This window comes from Hypanus sabinus, chromosome 14 (genome assembly GCF_030144855.1).
Source record: "Hypanus sabinus isolate sHypSab1 chromosome 14, sHypSab1.hap1, whole genome shotgun sequence".
Taxonomy (NCBI): Eukaryota; Metazoa; Chordata; class Chondrichthyes; order Myliobatiformes; family Dasyatidae; genus Hypanus; species Hypanus sabinus.
Window position 1 is genome coordinate 103,005,732 of NC_082719.1, and position 19,597 is coordinate 103,025,328.

At 45.1% G+C, this 19,597-nt stretch overlaps 1 protein-coding gene across 3 annotated transcripts in view; it reads left to right on the forward strand.

Moving 5' to 3' along the window:
• Positions 1-19,597, forward strand: part of myo5b (myosin VB) — a 299,416-nt gene that overhangs the window by 232,848 nt on the left and 46,971 nt on the right. For all 3 annotated transcript variants that reach the window (XM_059989735.1, XM_059989733.1, XM_059989734.1), the window contains 4 exons: positions 1,367-1,603; positions 6,030-6,123; positions 11,646-11,794; positions 15,922-16,041. In XM_059989735.1, the coding sequence (XP_059845718.1) occupies positions 1,367-1,603; positions 6,030-6,123; positions 11,646-11,794; positions 15,922-16,041 (600 nt within the window). The remainder of the gene's footprint in view (positions 1-1,366; positions 1,604-6,029; positions 6,124-11,645; positions 11,795-15,921; positions 16,042-19,597) is intronic.

The window sequence follows — 19,597 nt, forward strand, 5'->3', positions numbered from 1 at the left end:
CGTCATACTTCCCAATCTGTAGCTGAATTTCAAGATTGTCCATTTTATTTCTTAAGTTGCGTGCATTCAAATATAACACTTTCAGCCCAGTATTTGTTGCTTTCTGTTTTAACCACACCATGCCTCTATTGCCCTGTAACCCATCACACTGGCTAAGTTCTCAACTTTTTATGCCATTGACCTACACCACTGAACAAGGGCTTTGTGGATCCCTGATTAGGAACCCCAGGCCTCAATAGAGTGGACATGGAGAGGATGTTTCCTACGGAGGGGGAACCTAGGACTAGAGAGCACAGCCTCAGAATAGAGGGACATCACTTTAGAACAGAGATGAAGAGTAATTTCTTTAGCCAGAGGGTGGTGAATCTGTGGAATTCAGTGGCACAGGGGGCTGTGGAGACCAAGTTGTTGGGTATATTTAAAATGGAGTTTGATAGGTTCTTGATTAGAAAAGGTGTCAAAGGCAGGAGAATGGGATTGAAAGGTTAATAAATCAGGCATGATGAAATGGTAGAGCAAACTCAATGGGCCTAATTCTGCTCCTATGTCTGACGGTCTTAATATAGCACAGGATGGGCTCTTTGGCCCACGATGGTGTGCAGACTTATATAAACCTACTCCACCATCAATCTAAACTTTCCCTCCTACACAGCCTGTAAATCTCCATTTTATTTTATTCATGTACCTATCTAAACGTCTCTTAAAGTCTCTAATGTATCTGCCTGTACCACCACCATAGCAGTGCATTCCAGACACCCTGTGTCTGGCATCCCACCCACACTCTGGGGGAGAAAGGTAATGGTTGTCCATTCCGTCAAGTTGCCTCCTATCTTCCATAACTTCTATCTCACTCAACCTTTCCTCGTGCAGTATATTTCTCATTCCTCAAATGGGTGGCGCCGTGTAAGATTACAGAGCCAGTTGCAATTCAATTCAAGTTTAATTGTCATTTAGCCGTTCATGAGTACAGCCAAGTGAGACAGCGTCACCAAGGGTCAAGGTACAAAGACACATTTACCAACAGTGACACACAGCAAACACACACAAGATCACAATCACATAATAAGATCGGGCTTCAATTCTGACTGCCGTCTATAAGGATTTTGTACATTCGCACCGTGACCGCGTGGGATTCCTCTGGGTGCCGGGTTTAGTTTGATTAGGGTTAGTAAGATGTGGGCATGCTATGTTGATGCCAGAAGCATAGTGACACTTGCGGACTGCCTAGTGGATTTCCCGCTGACTTGAAATGATACAGAATGACGTAAGTCAATATCCATGTGACAAATAAAGTTAATTTTAAAGTTTTTCAATGTATTCTCCAATCCAGGCAATGCCTAACCCATGCTTGTGATCCATTCCACAGAACAAGGAGCACAAGGCACTAGCAGAGCAGATAATGGCAGTGAACACAGCACAGGCGACCGAGATCGATAAACTCCAGAAGGAGTTGGAGCGGTGCCGGGAACAGCAGGGCCAGGAGAACAGAGCAACCAGTTTACAGGAGGAGATTGACGAACTCCACAAGGAGCTTGAGAAGTCACAGAAAGAACGCAAAATCTTGGAGGATTCTTCTGCAAGAGAAAAAGCAGAACTTCGGCAGGTAACTGAACAACACAAGTCAATGTCAACCAAGTTAGCACAACGCTGGGGTGTCAGAGTTCAGAGTTCAATTCCGACATTGCAAGAAGCTTGTACGTTCTCCCCATGGGTGCATGGGTTTCCTCTGAGTGCTAAGATTTCCTCCCACAGTCCAAAGATGTAGGTTAATTGGTCATAGTTAACTGTCCTGTGATTAGGCTAGAGTTAAATCTTAAGCCCATCGAATCTGCTCCATCATTTCACCATGACTGATCCAGTTTCCTTCTCAGCCCCAATCTCCTGCCTTCTCCCTGTATCCCTTTATGCCCTGACTAATCAAGAATCTATCAACCTCTGTCTTAAATATATATACAGACTTGGCCTCCACAGCTGCCTGTGGCAAAGAATTCCACAGATTCACAACTCCCTGGCTAAAGAAATTCATCCTCATCTCGGTTCTAAAAGGACACCCCTCTATTCTGAGGCAGTGTTGGTGGGTCACTGGGCAGTGTGGCTCTTTGGGCTGGACAGGCCTGTTCTGCGCTGTATCTCTAAACAAACAAATAATGATGGAAACACGAGGAAATCTGCAGATGCTGGAAATTCAAGCAATGCACACAAAATGCTGGTGGAACACAGCAGGCCAGGCAGCATCTATAAGGAGAAGCACTGTCGACGTTTCGGGCTGAGACCCTTCATCAGGACTAACTGAAAGGAAAGATAGTAAGAGATTTGAAAGTAGGGGGGGAGGGGGAAATGCAAAATGATAGGAGAAGACCGGAGGGGGTGGGATGAAGCTGAGAGCCTGAAAGGTGATTGGTAAAAGGGATACAGAGCTGGAGAAGGAAAAGGATCATGGAACGGGAGGCCTAGGGAGAAAGAAAGTGGGGAGGGGAGCACCAGAGGGAGATGGAGAACAGGAGATGGAGAGTGATGGGCAGAGAGAGAGAAAAAAAAAGAGGAGGGGGAAAAAAACTAAATATATCAGGGATGGGGTAAGAAGGGGAGGAGGGGCATTAATGGAAGTTAGAAAAGTCAATGTTCTTGCCATCAGGTCGGAGGCTACCCAGACGGGATATAAGGTGTTGTTCCTCCAACCTGAGTGTGGCTTCATCTTGACAGTAGAGGAGGCCATGGATAGACATATCAGAATCGGAATGGGATGTGGAATTAAAATGTGTGGCCACTGGGAGATCCTGCTTTCTCTGGCGGACCGAGCGTAGGTGTTCAGCAAAATGGTATCCCAGTCTGCGTCGGGTCTCACCAATATATAAAAGGCTACACCAGGAGCACCGGACGCAGTATACCACACCAGCCGACTCACAGGTGAAGTGTCGCCTCACCTGGAAGGACTGTCTGGGTCCCTGAATGGTGGTGAGGGAGGAAGTGTAAGGGCAGGTGTAGCACTTGTTCCGTTTACAAGGATAAGTGCCAGGAGGGAGATCGGTGGGAAGGGATGGGGGGGACGAGTGGACAAGGGAGTCGCGTAGGGAGCGATCCCTGCAGGAAGCAGAAAGGGGGGGGGGGAGGGAAAAGATGTGCTTGGTAGTGGGATCCCGTTGGAGGTGGCGGAAGTTATGGAGAATTATACGTTGGAACTGGAGGCTGGTGGGGTGGTAGGTGAGGACAAGGGGAACCCTATCCCGAGTGGGGTGGCGGGCGGATGGGGTGAGTGCAGATATGCAGGAAATGGGAGAGATGCGTTTGAGAGCAGAGTTGATGGTGAGAAGGGAAGCCCCTTTGTTTAAAAAAGGGAGACATCTCCTTCGTCCTGGAATGAAAAGCCTCATCCTGAGAGCAGATGCAGCGGAGACGGAGGAATTGTGGGAAGGGGATAGCATTTCTGCAAGAGACAGGGTGGGAAGAGGAATAGTCCAGGTAGCTGTGAGAGTCTGTAGGCTTATAGTAGATATCAGTAGATAGGCCGTCTCCAGAGATGGAGACAGAAAGATCAAGAAAGGGGAGGGAGGTGTCAGAAATGGACCAGGTAAATTTGAGGGCAGGGTGAAAGTTGGAGGCAAAGTTAATGAAGTCAACAAGCTCAGCACACGCGCAAGAGGCAGTGCCAATGCAGTCGTTGATGTAGCAAAGGAAAAGTGGGGGACAGATACCCGTACAGGCTTGGAACATGGACTGTTCCAAAAAGCCAACAAAAAGGCAGGCATAGCTGGGACCCATATGGGTGCCCATGGTTACACCTTTGGTTTGGAGGAAGTGGGAGGAGCCAAAGGAGAAATTATTGATAGTAAGAACTAATTCCGCTAGACGGAGGAGAGTGGTGGTAGAGGGGAATTGGTTAGGTCTGGAATCCAAAAAAAAGTGGAGAGCTTTGAGACCTTCCTGGTGGGGGATGGAGGTATATAGGGACTGGACGTCCATGGTGAAAATAAGGCGGTGGGGGCCAGGGAACTTAAAATCATTGAAAAAATTCAAAGCCTGAGAAGTGTCATGAACATAGGTGGGAAGGGATTGAACAAGGGGGGATAAAACAGTGTCAAGGTATGCAGAAATGTGTTCGGTGGGGCAAGAGCAAGCTGAGACAATGGTCTACCTGGACAGGTAGGTTTGTGGACCTTGGGTAGGAGGTAGAAACGGGAAGTGCGGGGTGTGGGAACTATGAGGTTGTTGGCAGTGGATGGGAGATCATCAGAGCTGATAAGGTTGGTGATGGTATAGGAGACAGTGGCCTGGTTCTCCTTAGTGGGGTCATGATCAAGGGGTAAATAAGAGGAGGTATCAGAGAGTTGTCGCTCTGCCTCAGCCAGGTAGAGGTCAGTAATAATGGAAAATGTTTACTGACCAGTTCATTCTATGCTGGAAAAAAATCTCCTATAATTTTACTTTCTGAATCTGTGAAATTCAGTCGGTGATGAGGAAGGCAAATGTAATGTTAACATTCATTTCGAGAGAACTACAATATAAAAGCAAGGGTGTATTGTTGAGACTTTATAAAGCACTGGTGAGGCCTCACTTGGAGTGTTGTGAGTGGTTTTGGTCCCCTTATATAAGAAAGGGTGTGCTGACAAGGGAGAGGATTCAAAGGAGATTCACAAAAATTATTCTGGCAATGAAAGGCTTCATATAATGAAGCATTTGATGGCTCTGTGCCTGTACTTGCTGGTACTTAGAAAAATGAGGGGGGGGGGGGGCAGGGGAATCTCGTTGAAACCTGTTGAATGTTGAAAAGCCTCAAAAGAGTGGATGTTTCCGACATTGGGGGAGTCTAAGACCATAGGGCACAGCCTGAGAAGAGAAGGACGTCCATTTAGAACAGAGATGAGGAGGAATTTCTGTAGCCAGAGGGTGATGAATCTGTGGAATTCGTTGCCACAGGCAGCTGTGGAGGCCAAGTTAGTGGGTATATTTAAGGCAGAGGATGATAGGTTCTTGATAAGTCAGGGCATGAAAGGTTATGAGGAGAAGAGTGGAGATTGGGGCTGAGAGGAAAATTGGATCAGCCATGATGAAATATTGCAAATAAGCTCACTGGGCCAAATGGTATCACTCTGCTCCTATGTCTTCTGGTCTTATTATTGTCACATGTTCCAAGATAAAAGGTTGTTTTGCATACCGTTCTTACAGATCAAACCATTACACAATGCATTGAGGTAGAACAAAGTAAAATAATAACAGAATGCAGAATAAGGTGCAACAGCTACAGGGAAAGTGCAGTGCAGGTAGACAATAAGGTGCAAGGTCATAACAAGGTAGATTGTGAGGCCAGGAGTCCATCTCATCATAATAGGAAACTATTCAATTGGGACTGGTTTGTTATTGTCACATGTACCAAGATCCAGTGACAAGCTTGACTTGCAGACTGTTCATACAGATCAAATCATTAACACAGGTAGAACAAGGGTTCCCAACCTGGTGGTATCTTCTGCATGTGGGAGAGAGGAGGTGGGAGAATGTCCGGGGTGGGTGGGATCTTTGATCATGCTGAGGCAGTGAGAAGTGTAGACAGAGTCCGTGGAGGGGAGGCTGGTTCCTGTGATGCTCTGAGCTGTGTCCACAGCTCTCTGCAGTTTCCTGCGGTCACATGTGCAGCAAAGACCATGCCAAACCAATTAGGCTGTCATGGAAAGTAATACAGGCAGACTGACACAAGGTTATTATTTATTTATTATTTTCTGTCCTTTTCTTTTTTGTATTTGCACAATTTGTTATCTTTTGCACACTGGTTGTTTGTCCATCTTTGTTGTGTGCTGTTTTTTTTTAATTGATTCTATTGTGTTTCTTTGTATTTATTTTGAATGCCTCCAAGAAAACGAATCTCACAGTTTTAAATGGTGAGATATACGTACTTTGAGAATAAATTTACTTTGAACTATTGAGGTGTGTGAATGAGTGGTTGTGAATGGAGGCGCATCACAGCACAAAACGACACTCTCGGGGAACAAGAGGCTGATGAATTGCTGACATGTTGCCTTTACTTTTTGTCTCGACAGCGTGTGCTGGAGCTGGAACAGGAGAACACACTCCTGAAGCATGAAAAGGAGGAATTGAACCAACGCATCATGAGCGAATCCAAGGACGTGGCAGGTCAGATCAAGTCCAAGTTTATTGCTATCTGAACGTAAATAAATCAAATGAAACAGTGTTCCTCAGGACTACAATGCTGCAACAAAACATACATCACATGCAGCATATGAAACAAAATAGGACCATAAATAAGTTAATAACATATAATTCACAATGCATGTAGCACAGGTAGACAGCTTGATGTCCTGGTGACGAGACCTCGGTGGTGGCAGGGTATTCATTAGCCTCACAGGCTGAGGGGAGAAGCTGTTACCCAGTCTGGCAGCCCTCATCCTGATGCTCCAGTACCTCAGCAGGTGGAGTAGCATGGTGGCACTAAGTTCCTCTGTTAAGAAGAGGGCATGTCCTGGGTTGCGGGGGTCCTTCATGATGGTTGCGGCCTTTTTGAAGCTGTCCTCGGTGCTGGGACGGCCAGTGCCCATGACAGAACTGGCTGAGTTTACAACATTCTGCGGCTTTTCCCAATCCTGTGCAGCAGCCCCTCCGCGCCAGACGGTGATGCAACCAGTTAGAATGCTCTCCACGGTACATCTGTAGAAATTAGTGAGTTTTAAATAAATAAAAACAAATCAAATTACAGGGCTAGGATTTACTAAAACCACAGTGACAAAAACACTCACAGAAACAGGATAACTTTTCTCCTCCATCATCATCATCATTATGTGCTGTGTCTTATGACATGAGTGATCGTGGTCTTTGACAGGTGACCCCAACCATTAGCAATACTCTTCAGAGATTGTCTGCCTGGTGTCAGTGGTCGCAGAACCAGGACTTGTGATCTGCACCAGCTGCTCACACGACCATCCACCACCTGCACCATGGCTTCACGTGACCCCGATCTGGGTGGGGGGGGGGGCAGCAGGGGAAGGGGCTAAGCACCTTCCATCTCCTTCAGTGGAGATGTGTCTCTACCCCACTAAACATTTTCCTTATTATAACATTTGAAATCATTAATACAAAACATTCTTATTTAAAATTAATATAAAACTTTTCCCTGTGTTATGGCAAATCATCTGTTCTAAAATACATAAATGGAATTCACGATCATGCCATTTAGCACAGAAATCCATTTTCTGTAATGTATGCCTCTATTATCACAGCAAAACAAAACTTACTAATAAAGGATGAAAATAAAAGTGAATTACTGGATAATAGCGAAGGATCTATAAATAATTACCCAAGGGCCATAACAAAGAAATCTTGGTCAAGATATGAAACTAACATGATCCATTTTATCAAGACGTACAAACAAGCTGGATGAACTCAGCAGGTCGGGCAGCATCCGTTGAAAGGAGCTGTCAACGTCTCGGGTTGAGACCCTTCGTCAGGACTTTGTTTTTAGTGCGGAGAGAGTGGAGGGCAGTGCGTTCAGAGGGAGTGAGGTTGGAACAAGAGAGAGGAGTGGTGAAGTTGAGACAGTTGATGTCTCGGTGACAGTCGGAGGTGAAAAGATCGAGTGCAGGTAGAAGGCCCGATGCGGGAGTCCAGGAGGAAGAGGAGGGTTGAAGACGGGAGAAGGGGTCATCAATGGGGGAGGGGAATTCTTGTTAAAGTAGTAGGCTCGGAGATGTAAGCGACGGAAGAAGAGTTCAGCATCATGCCGGGCACTGAACTCACTGAGGTGTGGACGGAGGGGGACAAAAGTGAGGCCCTTGCTGAGCACAGAACGCTCTGCCTCGGAGAGGGGAAGGTCAGAGGGGATGGTGAAGACATGGCAAGGGTTGGGGCTGGGGTCAGAGGAGGGTAAAGAATGGGAGGTCTCAGGAGGGAGGGGAGGGTTGGGATGTTCAGGAAGGATAGGGGGTGGTGGAGGAATAAGGCGAGCGGTAGGACCCAGTGGCAGTAATAACGGTCCCAGTCTGGATAGGGTCAGGATCTCGGTCCGAGCTGGATCTAGAGCTGGGGGTGTCGGAGTCTGTGGCAGAACTGAGGTCCGAATCAGAAGTGGGTGAGTCCATGGCCTGCCGGGGGCTGATGCCCATGTCCGGGAGGCCGTGATTCCAGTCAGGGTTAGAGTCAATGGTGGATGGGTCTTCGGCCTGCCAGAGGCCTGAGAAGTCGAAGTCCGAGAGGTCGGGGTCCGGGCTGGAGGCGGTCATCGTGGGCTGCAGGCGGGCGAGCTTGTGATCCTTCTTGGACGCGAGGAAGGAGAAGAAACGGCGGTTGGAGGCGTGAATCCGGCGGAGAATGAAGTGTAGGAGAGGTCCATGGCAGACGGTGGAGTGCGAGGCCCACAGTGATGGCAGAGAGAGAGACAGGGTCCGTGGGTATCTCTGCATGGCGGTGAGCGTGGTTTGGAGAATCCGGCGCGAGCAGCGGAGGGAGCAATGGTCAATAAAACGGCGGTACCAGGGGTCCTGACGAAGGGTCTCGACCCGAAACGTTGACTGCTCCTTTCAACGGATGCTGCCCGACCTGCTGAGTTCATCCAGCTTGTTTGTACGTGTTGATTTGACCACAGCATCTGCAGTGCACTTTGTGTTTACACGATCATTTTATTGCTGCCGTATTTTACATACACATCAACATGTTTAATCTGGTTAATGTCTCTCTAAGCTTCAAAGGGTACCTGCACTCAACTTCACTTGTCCCAAAACTGAAACGTTTCCACACCCAATGGACACACTTTGAAGGACTCTTCATCTCATGCTCTCAATATTGCTTATTTATCGGTGGTCCAGGTTGGACAGTCTTTCATTGATTCTGTTATGGTTATTATTCAGTTACGGACTCATTGAGAATGCCCAAAGAAAATGAATCTCAGGATTGTATATGGTGACATATATTTATTTTGATAATAAATTTACTTTGAACTTTAGTGGAAGATAGGGTTAATTATTTCAACTATAATATCCTAGAATTCTATTACAGTATAGGCAGGTTGGAGTTTCTGGTATAGTTGAACAGAGGGTTTTAATAAATCATATGACTTTACATTCTTCATGTTCTTTGTTTGTTAACAAGCTACAGTGAAAAATCGTTATTAATTAAATGCAATGTCAGGTAAGACAGAAACGTGCATGCACGCGCGCACACACACACACACACACACACACACACACACACACACACACACACACACACACACACACACACACACACACCACTTTATTAGCAGAAGGGAAAGAGGGAGAAGAGGGGAGTAGTAGTGAGAGGGGCCCAATAGCCAGGGGAACAGACAGAAGGTTCTGTGTATGTGAACAGGACACCTGAATGGTATGTTGCCTCCCAGGTGCCAGGGTCAGGGATGTCTGGGAGCATGTGTACACCATTTTGGAGAGGGAGGGGGAAGTTAGAGAGCTAGGTAGAAAGCTGAGAAGAAGGACCTGCCAGGTAGCCAATGAGTGTAGAAACAGGATGATTTGGCAGAATAATGCGTGGCTGAGAAGCTGGTACAGGGGACAGGGCTTCAGGTTCTTGAATCATTGAGATCTCTTCTGGGGGAGTTATGACCTGTTCAAAAGTGACGGGTTGCACCTGAACCCGAGGGGGACTAATATTCTCGCGGGCAGGTTTGTTCGGACTGTTGGGGAGGGTTTAAATTAATTTGGCAGTGGGCTGGGAACCGGAGTGAAGAGACTCAGAATAGGACAGATAGCAAAAAAAGCAAGGATAGCGTGCAGCCAGACTGTCAAGAAGAGTAGGTAGATGATAGGATAAAATTGCAGCCTGAGGGGAACAGTGCATTAGGGATGCAGAATCAAAAATGGTAGCAAATACAGTACGCAAAGTGTTAGATCTCAACGCACAGAGCATAGGAAGTAAGGTGGATGATCTGGTTGCACTGTTACAGGAGAAAATCCAAAGGTCTGAGATGCAAAGGGACTTGGGAGTCCTTTTGCAGAACACCCTAAAGGTTCATTTGCAGGTAGAGTCGGTGGTGAGGAAGGCAAATGCCATGTTAGCATTCATTTCAAGAGGTCTAGAATACAAGAGCAGGGATGTGATGCTGAGGCTTTATAAGGCACTGGTGAGGCCTCACCTTGAGTATCGTGAACAGTTTTGGTCTCCTCATCTTAGAAAAGATGTGCTGGATTGGAGAGGGTTCAGAGGAGGTTCACAAGGATGATTCCAGGAATGAGTCATCATACAAATAACGTTTGATAGCTCTAGGTCTGTACTCTCTGGGATTCAGAAGGATGAAGGGGGGGAATCTCATTGTAACCTTTTGAATGTTGAAAGGCCTGGACTGAGTAGATGTGCAAAGGATGCTTCCCATGGTGGGGGAGTCTAGGACAAGAGGGCAGAGCCACAGGATGGAGGGGAGTTTATTTAAAATAGAGATGTGGAGAAATTTACAGAATTTATTACCACAGACAGCTGTGGAGGCCAGGTCATTGGGCATATTTAAGGCAGAGATTGATAGGTTCTTGATTGGACGTGGCATCAAAGATTATGGGGAGAAAGCTGGGGAGTGGGGCTGAGGAGGGGTAAAAAAGGATCAGCCGTGATTGAATGGCGGAGCAGACTCAAAGGGACAAATGGCCTAATTCTGCCCTTGTGTCTTATGAATGCAAATATCTAATCAGCCAATCACATGGCAGCAACTGAATGCAGACATGGTCAAGAGGTTCAATTGTTGTTCAGACCAAACGTCAGAATGGGGAAGAAATGTGATCTGGGTGATTTTGACCATAGAATGATTATTGGTGTCAGATGGTAAGGTCTGAGTATCTCAGAAGCTGAGAATCTCCCGGAATTTTCACACACAACAGTCTCTGAAAGAGTTTCCAGAGAACAGAGCGAGAAGCAAAGGAGACATCCAGTGAGTGGCAGTTCTGTGGGTAAAAATGCATTGTTATTCAGAGAAGTGTGTGGAGAATAGCCGGAGTGGTTCAAGGTGACAGTAACTCAAATAACCACACGTCACAACAGTAGTGTGCAGAAGAGCATCTCTGAACACACAACTCAGCGAAGCTTGAAGTGGATGGGCTACAGCAGCAGAAGACCACAAACATACACTCTGTGGCCACTTTATTAAGTACAGGAGGTAACCAATAAAAGTGGCCACTGAGTGATGCATTGACTTGCTGCCACATGATTGGCTAACGAGATATTTGCAGTAATGAGCAGGTGTACAGTTGTAGCTGATAAAGCAGCCACTGAGTAGAGATCACACACTTTGCAGGTGACTAGCATACTGCAATCACAGAATATTCATCCTTAGCCCATGGTGTCCTAATGGATGTAGAATTTTCCCTTTAAAACATTTCTGCATCCTTCATCTCTATGGGTAATAGTAAAAATAATTTGTTTATGTTACTAGTGCCTTCTACTGCAGAATTCTAGCTTGTTTTATGCTATGTAGCACCACATCTATCGTGCATCCTTTGCCTATGCCTTTTGCAAGTGGAATGGCAGAATGGATCCAAACAGATTCCCAGGGGTCATTTCCTCTCCCTAATGAAGTGCAATTGGAGCATTTCTTTAAAATGTGAATCACAGGAAAACTGGGATCTGATTACGCGCATTCTTTTCTGCTTCAAGCCACTGCCTATAACAGGATTGCACTGTGTCCACAGAAAAATTCTCAGAGAAGATAGAAAAGGAAAATGCGCAGTCGAGGAAGGAGATAGACGAAGAACGATCTCGCTATCAAAACCTCCTGAAGGAATATTCCCGTCTGGAGCAGCGCTATGACAATTTGCGAGAGGAGATGACGCTCATTAAGGTGTTTCTATAAGCTTTTACAGACTAATACAAACAAGTAGTTTAAAAATCCTACATTTACATCTGAATACTTCTGGTTAACAATGGATTCTGTTTCATTGGGACACATCAAGACCAGTGTATTTTGGCCCAATTAAGTGGCTGCCCCATTTAGCTGAAGTTTTATGGAAATAGTTAAAAAGGTATAAAAAAAGAGCAAATTACTAATTAACTGAGTAATAAATTATTTATTTATATGAAATTTAGAACAAATTTGAACACTATCAAGACTACTACAGTAGTATAAAACTGTAATAGTTTGTAATAGTTCATTCAATGCATGCTGCCATGTTCTTTTGACTGACTGTAATTGAACAAAATCTGTGCAGACACCTAGTGAAGAAACTGGACTGTCGTCCTACAATGCTATCAATGGCTGCATCCTCTAAGTCCTTCAAATCTTCATTTTCATCGCAACATTGAGAATAATTGTCAATCCCTTCAAATTCTTTGTAGCTCCTAACTTATTGAAGTAGAGAAATAGTTTCAATTTCTCTCCCAGCCATTAAGACCATAAGACCATGAAGCATAGGAGCAGAATTAGGCATTCAGTCCAGTGAGTCTGCTCCGGCATTCCATCACGGCTGATGCCGGATCCCACTCAACCCCGTACGCCTTATCCACTCAACCCTGTACGCCACTCAACCCCGTACGCCTTATCCACTCAACCCCCGTACGCCACTCAACCCCGTACGCCTGCCTTCTTGCCATATCCTTTGATGCCCTGACCGATCAGGAATCAATAAGCTTCCACCTTAAATATACACACAGGCTTGGCCTCCATCACTGTCCATGGCAGAGCATTCTACAGATTCACTACTCTCTGGCTAAGAAAAATCCTCCTTATCTCTGTTCTAAAGGGTCACCTCTCAATTCTGAGGCTATGCCCTGCTGGATACCCCCACAATAGGGAAACATCCTCTCCACATCTACCCTATCTAGCCCTTTCAACATTTGGTAGGTTTCAATAAGATCCCCCCACATTCTTCTAAATTCCAGTGAGTTCAGGCTCAAAAGCTGCCAAATCCTCCTCCTTTGTTAACCTCTCAATTCCCTGAATCATCCTCGTGAACCTCCTCTGGACTCTGTCCAATGACAACACATCCTTTCTGAGATATGGGGCCCAAAACGGTTGGCAATACTCCAAGTGCAGCCTGACAAGTGTCTTATAAAGGCTCAGCATTATCTCCTTGCTTTTACAGTCTACTCCCCTTGAAATAAATGCCAACATTGCATTTGCCTTCTTTACCACAGACTCAACCTGTAAATTAACCTTCTGCACGATGACTCCCAAGTCCCTCTGCACCTCTGATGTTTGAAACTTCTCCCCATTTAGATGATAGTCTGCACTATTGTTCCTTTTATCAAAACGCATTATCAAACATCTCCCAACACCGTATTCCATCTGCCACATTTTTGCCCATTCTTCCAATTTGTCTAAGTCCTGGGCCTGCAATGGGTGTAGGTTTCTATGTGTATGTTCTAAAAGGTCGGCACAGCATTGCGGGCCGAAAGGCTGTACTGTGCTGTAATGTTCTGTGATCTGAAAACAAGATGTTCCAGTGTTAAGAATAAACTGTGAAGTAGCAGGTTCAGTGCTGTGACACCTGCTGCAAAGAAGCTTCTAGAAAAATACAGATTCAGCTGTACTGGAAATTTTCTGAACAAGTACACATACTGTATGTTGGTGATTTTATATAAAATACAAGCTGGCATTGGAAAAGTTAAACCGCAAAAACAAAACAGAGAAAGCAATCTTACACTGTAATTCAATACTAACAAGTGCACAGAATTGGGGCGTCTTTTGTCCCTGTTCCATCTTGGAGAGCCACAGATGTGGATCAAGATGGACAGCAGTTCTGGAGAGCGTGGTGGAAGTTCAGAGGAAAATTGACAGAGGTTTGTTTGCAATCTCCTTTGCGTTATACTGATGAGAGTCTCCAGAGGCCGGAAATCCAGGGCAACACGCATCAAATGCTGGAGGAATTCAGCAAGTCAGACATCATCTATGGAGAAGAATAATCACCAAATGGTTTGGGCATCAGGCACCCTTCGTCGATGCTGCCTGACCTGCTGAGATCCCACAGCATTCTGTGTTTTTTGGAGTGGGGGGGAGGTAGTGCCGCAGTTACAGCAACACTATTATAGCTCGGGGCGTCAGAATTCAGAGTTCACCACTCTTAGAAAGTTTAAATATTCTTCCTGAGTGCGTGGGTTTTCCTCCAGGTGCTCCGGTTTCCTCCCACAGTCCAAAGGTGTAACGGTCAGTAAGTTAATTGCTCATTGTAACTAGACTAGTGTTAGATCGATGGGTTGCTAGGTGCTGGAGCTCGGTGGTCCAGAAGGGCTATTCTTCACTGTTTCTCTAAATAAATATATATCAGGTCAGGTCATTGCTCACTGATGCTGCTCGATCTGCTGAGTTCCTCCAGCATTTTATCCTCTCCATGATTTCCTGGTCTTCAGGACTGCAGGACACAACTTTCTTAAGCCCGTCACCCCTTCTGGGGCATAGGCTTTTGACGGCAGCTCTCCTGATTCCTCTGACCTGAGCCAGTCCCCCAGATTATCCCCAGGTGTAGCCCATTATCGAAGATCCTTCCTCTCCCAGGGAGGCCATCTTTGGGGCTTCTGGGTTTTTATGGGATGGGATTGCTACCCCCTTTCGCAGCCGGGCTGGGGACCGTCCATGTCTTCTACCAAATAGATTCAACCCAGCACATCCTCACTGATTTGATTTGACACAAAACAGCACATCTCACCGTATATTTCCAAGTACACATGACAAAGAAAGTGAAACTTTAATTTTTGTTACTGCTCAGCACAATTCCTTTGTCAGCTGCAGTGTTTAACATGACATCTCAACTCTGCTTGAAGGCATTTGTGTATTGCCTAAAGATGAAAAATTATCTTCCTTTGTCACACTAAAGTTCAAGTTCAATGATCATGAATACATCCAAGTAAAGCAGCGTTCCTCCAGGGCCAAGGTGCAAAACACAGAGCCAGCAACACACAGCACATATAGTTACAATAACAGAAAAACATAGTCAGCAACAAAATGTAGCCGCCGTCCCTGAGTGATATGATCTGTAGATTGATGGTGCATGGGCTGTTGTCCTGATCTGGCTTGTCTTCCACTGTGTGAACACTGGAGGGCAGCAGTGAGCCCCCAACCCAGTATACACGTACATCACAACATTGAAACATTGAGTAGGATCCATCATTTGCATCAACAACCTACATAGTCGAGGATGTGCTGGGGACAGCCCACAAGTGTCACCAAAGAACACCGAGCATCGACCAATACAGCACAGAAACAAGCCCTTTGGCCCAATGTTGTGTCAAACCAATTAAACTAGTAATGAAATGGCCAAATAAACTAATCTCTTTTGTCTACACAATGTCCACACCCTTCTATTTTCCTCACATTCATGTTCCTATCGAAACATCTCTTAAAAGTCTCTAATGGATCTGCCTCTACCACCACCCCAGGCATCTACCACTACTCCCTGTGTAAAAAAAACAGCTTTGAAATTACACCCCCTCACTTTAAATACGTGACCTCTGGTATCAGACATTTCAACCCTGGGAAAACGATACTAACTATGCCTCTCGTAATTTTATAAAGCTCTATCAGAACTCCCCTCAGCCTCTGCCATTCTAGAGAAAACAACCCAAGTTTTTCCAACCTCTCGTTATAGCACATGCCCTCTAATCCAGGCAGCATCCTCGTGAATCTCTTCTGCACCCTCTCCACCATGTTTCCACAGCATGCCCACAACTCAACAATAGCCCTAACCCATACATCCATAGTATGTGGGAGGAACCCGGTGCAGTTGTGGGGAGAACGTACAGATTCCTTACAGGCAGCTGTGGGAATTGAACCCTGATTATAACGTGTTACACCAGATGCTATACTACCATGCCGTCCAATAACGACTGATGCACTTCATCAAGTAATGACTCAAGATGCACAGAACGTGAATACAAATGAGAGAATAACTGATTATGTAAATGAAGGACTAATTCCCAGATCCTTGTTCTGTCCCGTTCCACTAATTCCTTAATTATTTTCTCACATTATTTTAGCAAATGCCAGGCCACCGGAGAAACCCCTCCAATCAAAGCAGCCTGGAATCTGATTCCAACTATCCCTCCTTCTCAACGTCGGACATCGGGGACACTGAGGACGCCATGCAGCTGGTTGAGGTGACTGATTTCAGATTCTACAATTTCACAACTTGGCAACGCAAAGACTTCCAACTGACTAATACAGTGAGAAATCTCTAACTACAGCTTGATCTTTACAACCAGGAGCAGAAATAGGCTATTCAGCCCATCAAATCTCTTCTGTCGTTCAACCATGGCTGATTTAATTTTCATTTCAACCCTATTTTCCTGTCTTCTTCCCATAGCTTTTGACACCCTAACTCATGGAGAACCTACCAACCTCTGCTTTAAGTATACCCAATGACTGTTGTCCACAGCTGTTTACCAGATAAACACATGTTCAACTGGTCTAACCTGATAACGAAGAACAGGAGCTCAGCAAAAAACAATGACTTGGCCCTCTGTGGCAATTAATTCCACAGATTCACTGTCCTGTCACTAAAGAAATTCCTCCTCATCTCTGTTCTAAATGGATGTCCCTCTATTGTGAGGCTGTGCTTTCTGGTCCTAGACTCTCCCACTATCGGAAACAACCTCTCCATGTCCACTCTATCTAGTCCTTTCAACAGTTGATAGATTTCAATGAGATCCTTCCTTGTTCTTCCGAACTCCAGCGAGCATAGGGTTCGATTTCCCGATGCTGTTTGCAAGGGGGTTGTATAGTCTTCCAGTGACCATGTGTGTTTGTTCTGGTTTTCCTATAAGACCATAAGATTTAGAAGCAGAATTAGGCCATTTGGCCCATCGAGTCTGCTCTGCCCTCTCAGTTCCAATCTCCTGCTTTTTCCCTGTATCCCTTCATGACCTCACCAATTAAGAATCTATCAACCTCTGCCATAAATGTACATAATGACTTGGCCTCCACAGCTGCCTGTGGCAATGAATTCCACAGGTTCACCACTCTCTGGCTAAAGTCCTCCTCAATTCTGTTCTAAGAGGATGCCCCTCTATTCTGAACAGCATCTTTAGGTCTTAGACTCTACCACCATAGAAAGTAACCTCTCCACATCTACTCTATCAAGGTCTTTCACCATTCATTGGGTTTCAATTAGATCACCCCTCATTCTTCCAAATTTTAGCATGAACAAACTCAGAGCCATCAAATGCTGTTCAATATGACAAGCCGCTCAATCCTGGAATAATTTTCGTGAGCCTCCTTTGAACCCTCTCAAGCTTCAGAATGTCCTTTCTAAGACAAGGAGCCCAAAACTGTTCACAATATTCCAAGTGAGCCTCACCAGTGCTTTATAAAGTTTCAACATTACATCCTTGCTTTTATATTCTAGTCCTCTTGAAATGAAAGCTCACATTGCATTTACCTTCCTGACCACAGACTCAACCTGCAAATTAACCTTTGTCTCCTGCCAATCAGCCACTGCTCTATCCATGCTAGAATCATTCCTGTACATGAGCTTGCAGCTTGTTAAGCAGACTCATGTGTGGCACCTTGTCAAAGGCCTTCTGAAAATCCAAGTACACAATGGCATCTAGTTCAACCAGTCTATCCTGCTTGTTATTTCTTCAAAGAATTCCAACAGATTCATCAGGCAAGATCTTCCCTTGAGGAAACCATGCTGACTACATCCTATTTTATCATGTGCTTCCAAATACCCCAAAACCACATCCTTAACAATCAATTCCAATATCTTCCCAACCACTGAGGTTAGACTAACTCCCTTTCTTCTGCCTCTCTCCCTTCCTGAAGATTGGAGTGATTTTTGCAATTTTCCAGTCTTCCAGAACCATTCCAGAATCAACTGATTCTTGAAAGATTGTTACTAATGCCTCCACAATCTCTTCAGCCTCCTCTTTCAGAACCCTGAGGTGTAGACCATCTGGTCCAGGTGACTTATCTACCTTCAGAACTTTCAGTTTCCCGAGACCCTTCTCCCTAGTAATGGTAACTTCTCACACTTTACACCTGGAGCTTCCACCATACTGTTAGTGTCTTCCACAGTGAAGACTGATTTAAAATACTTATTCAGTTCATCCACCATTTCCTTGTCCCCCCCATTACTACCTCTCCAGCATTATTTTCCAGTGGTCCGATATCCACTCCCACCTCTCTTTTACACTTCGTGTACCTTAAGAAGCTTCTGGTATCCTCTTTAATGTTATTGGCTAGCTTCGTTTCATATTCTATCTTTACCTTTTTAATGACTATTTTTTGGTTTCTTCTGTTGGTTTTTAAAAGCTTTCCAATCCTCTAATTTCCTGCTAATTTTTGATCTATTATATGCTCTCTCTTTGGCTTTTATAGTGTCTTTGATTTCTCTTGTTAGCCGCAGTTGTGTCATCTTGCCTTTAGAATACTTCTTCCTCTTTGGGATGTATATATCCTGAATTGCTTTCTGAATTGCTTCCTGAAATTCCAGCAATTGCTGCTCTGCTGTCATCCCTGCCAGTGTTCTTTTCCAATCAATTCTGGCCAACTCCTCTCTCAAGCCTCTGTAATTCTCTTTACTCCACTGTAATACTGATGTATCTGACTTTAGCTTCTCCTCAAATTTCAGGGTGAATTCGATCATAGTCTGATCACTGGCGCCTAAGGGTTCTCTTACCTTAAGCTCTCTGATCAATTCTGGTTCATTGTACAACGCCCAATCCAGAGTAGCTGATCCCCTGGTGGGCACAACCACAAGCTGCTTTGAAAATCCATTTCATAGGCATTCTAGAAATCCTTCCTGTTTGCATCCAACACCAACCTGATTTTCCCAATCTACTTGCATATTGAAACCCCCCATGACTATTGTAACATTGCCCTTTTGGCATGCATTTTCTATCTCCATTTGTATTTTGTAAACTGTGTCCTTACTACTGTTTGGGGGGTTGTATACAACTCCCATCAGGGTCTCTTTACCCTTGCACTTCCTTAGCTCTGTCCACAATGATTCAACACCTTCTGACCCTATGACACCACTTTCTAATGATTTCACTTTTTACCAGCAGAGTAATGCCACCCCCTCTCCCTTCCTTCCTGCCTGTCCTTTCGATACAATGCATTACTTTGGATATTAAGCTCCTAGCTATAATCTTTCAGCCATGATTCAGTGATGCCTACAACATCTTACAGGCCAATCTGTAACTGTGCTACAAGTTCATCAACCTTATTCCGTACACTGCGTGCATTCAAATATAACGCCTTCAGTCCTATATTCACCCCTTTCAATTTTGACCACTCTTCACCTTGCAACTCATCCAGTTGACTGCAGTTTTGCCCTCGCATTAGCTCTTCCTTGCTTGGAGTCTCACTACACATTGCCTGTTTGAAAACCAACTACCTCATCCTCAGTACAATCACTCTGGTTCCCATCCCCTGCTAAATTAATTTAAACCCTCCTGAACAACTCTGGCCAACCTGCCCACAGGGATTTTGGGCTCCCTTGGGTTTGATGTCTGGGCTGCACAGCAGCTGAACCTCTTGACCATGTCTGCATGCTTTTATATATAGAGTGGCTGACTAGATATTTGTAATAACAAACAGATGGACAGATGTATCTTATAAAGTGGCCAGTGGGTATATATGGGACCCATTCAGAGCCTCTTGTGATGCTGTGGACAAAAATGTAGGATAGCTACACATTAAACCAACATT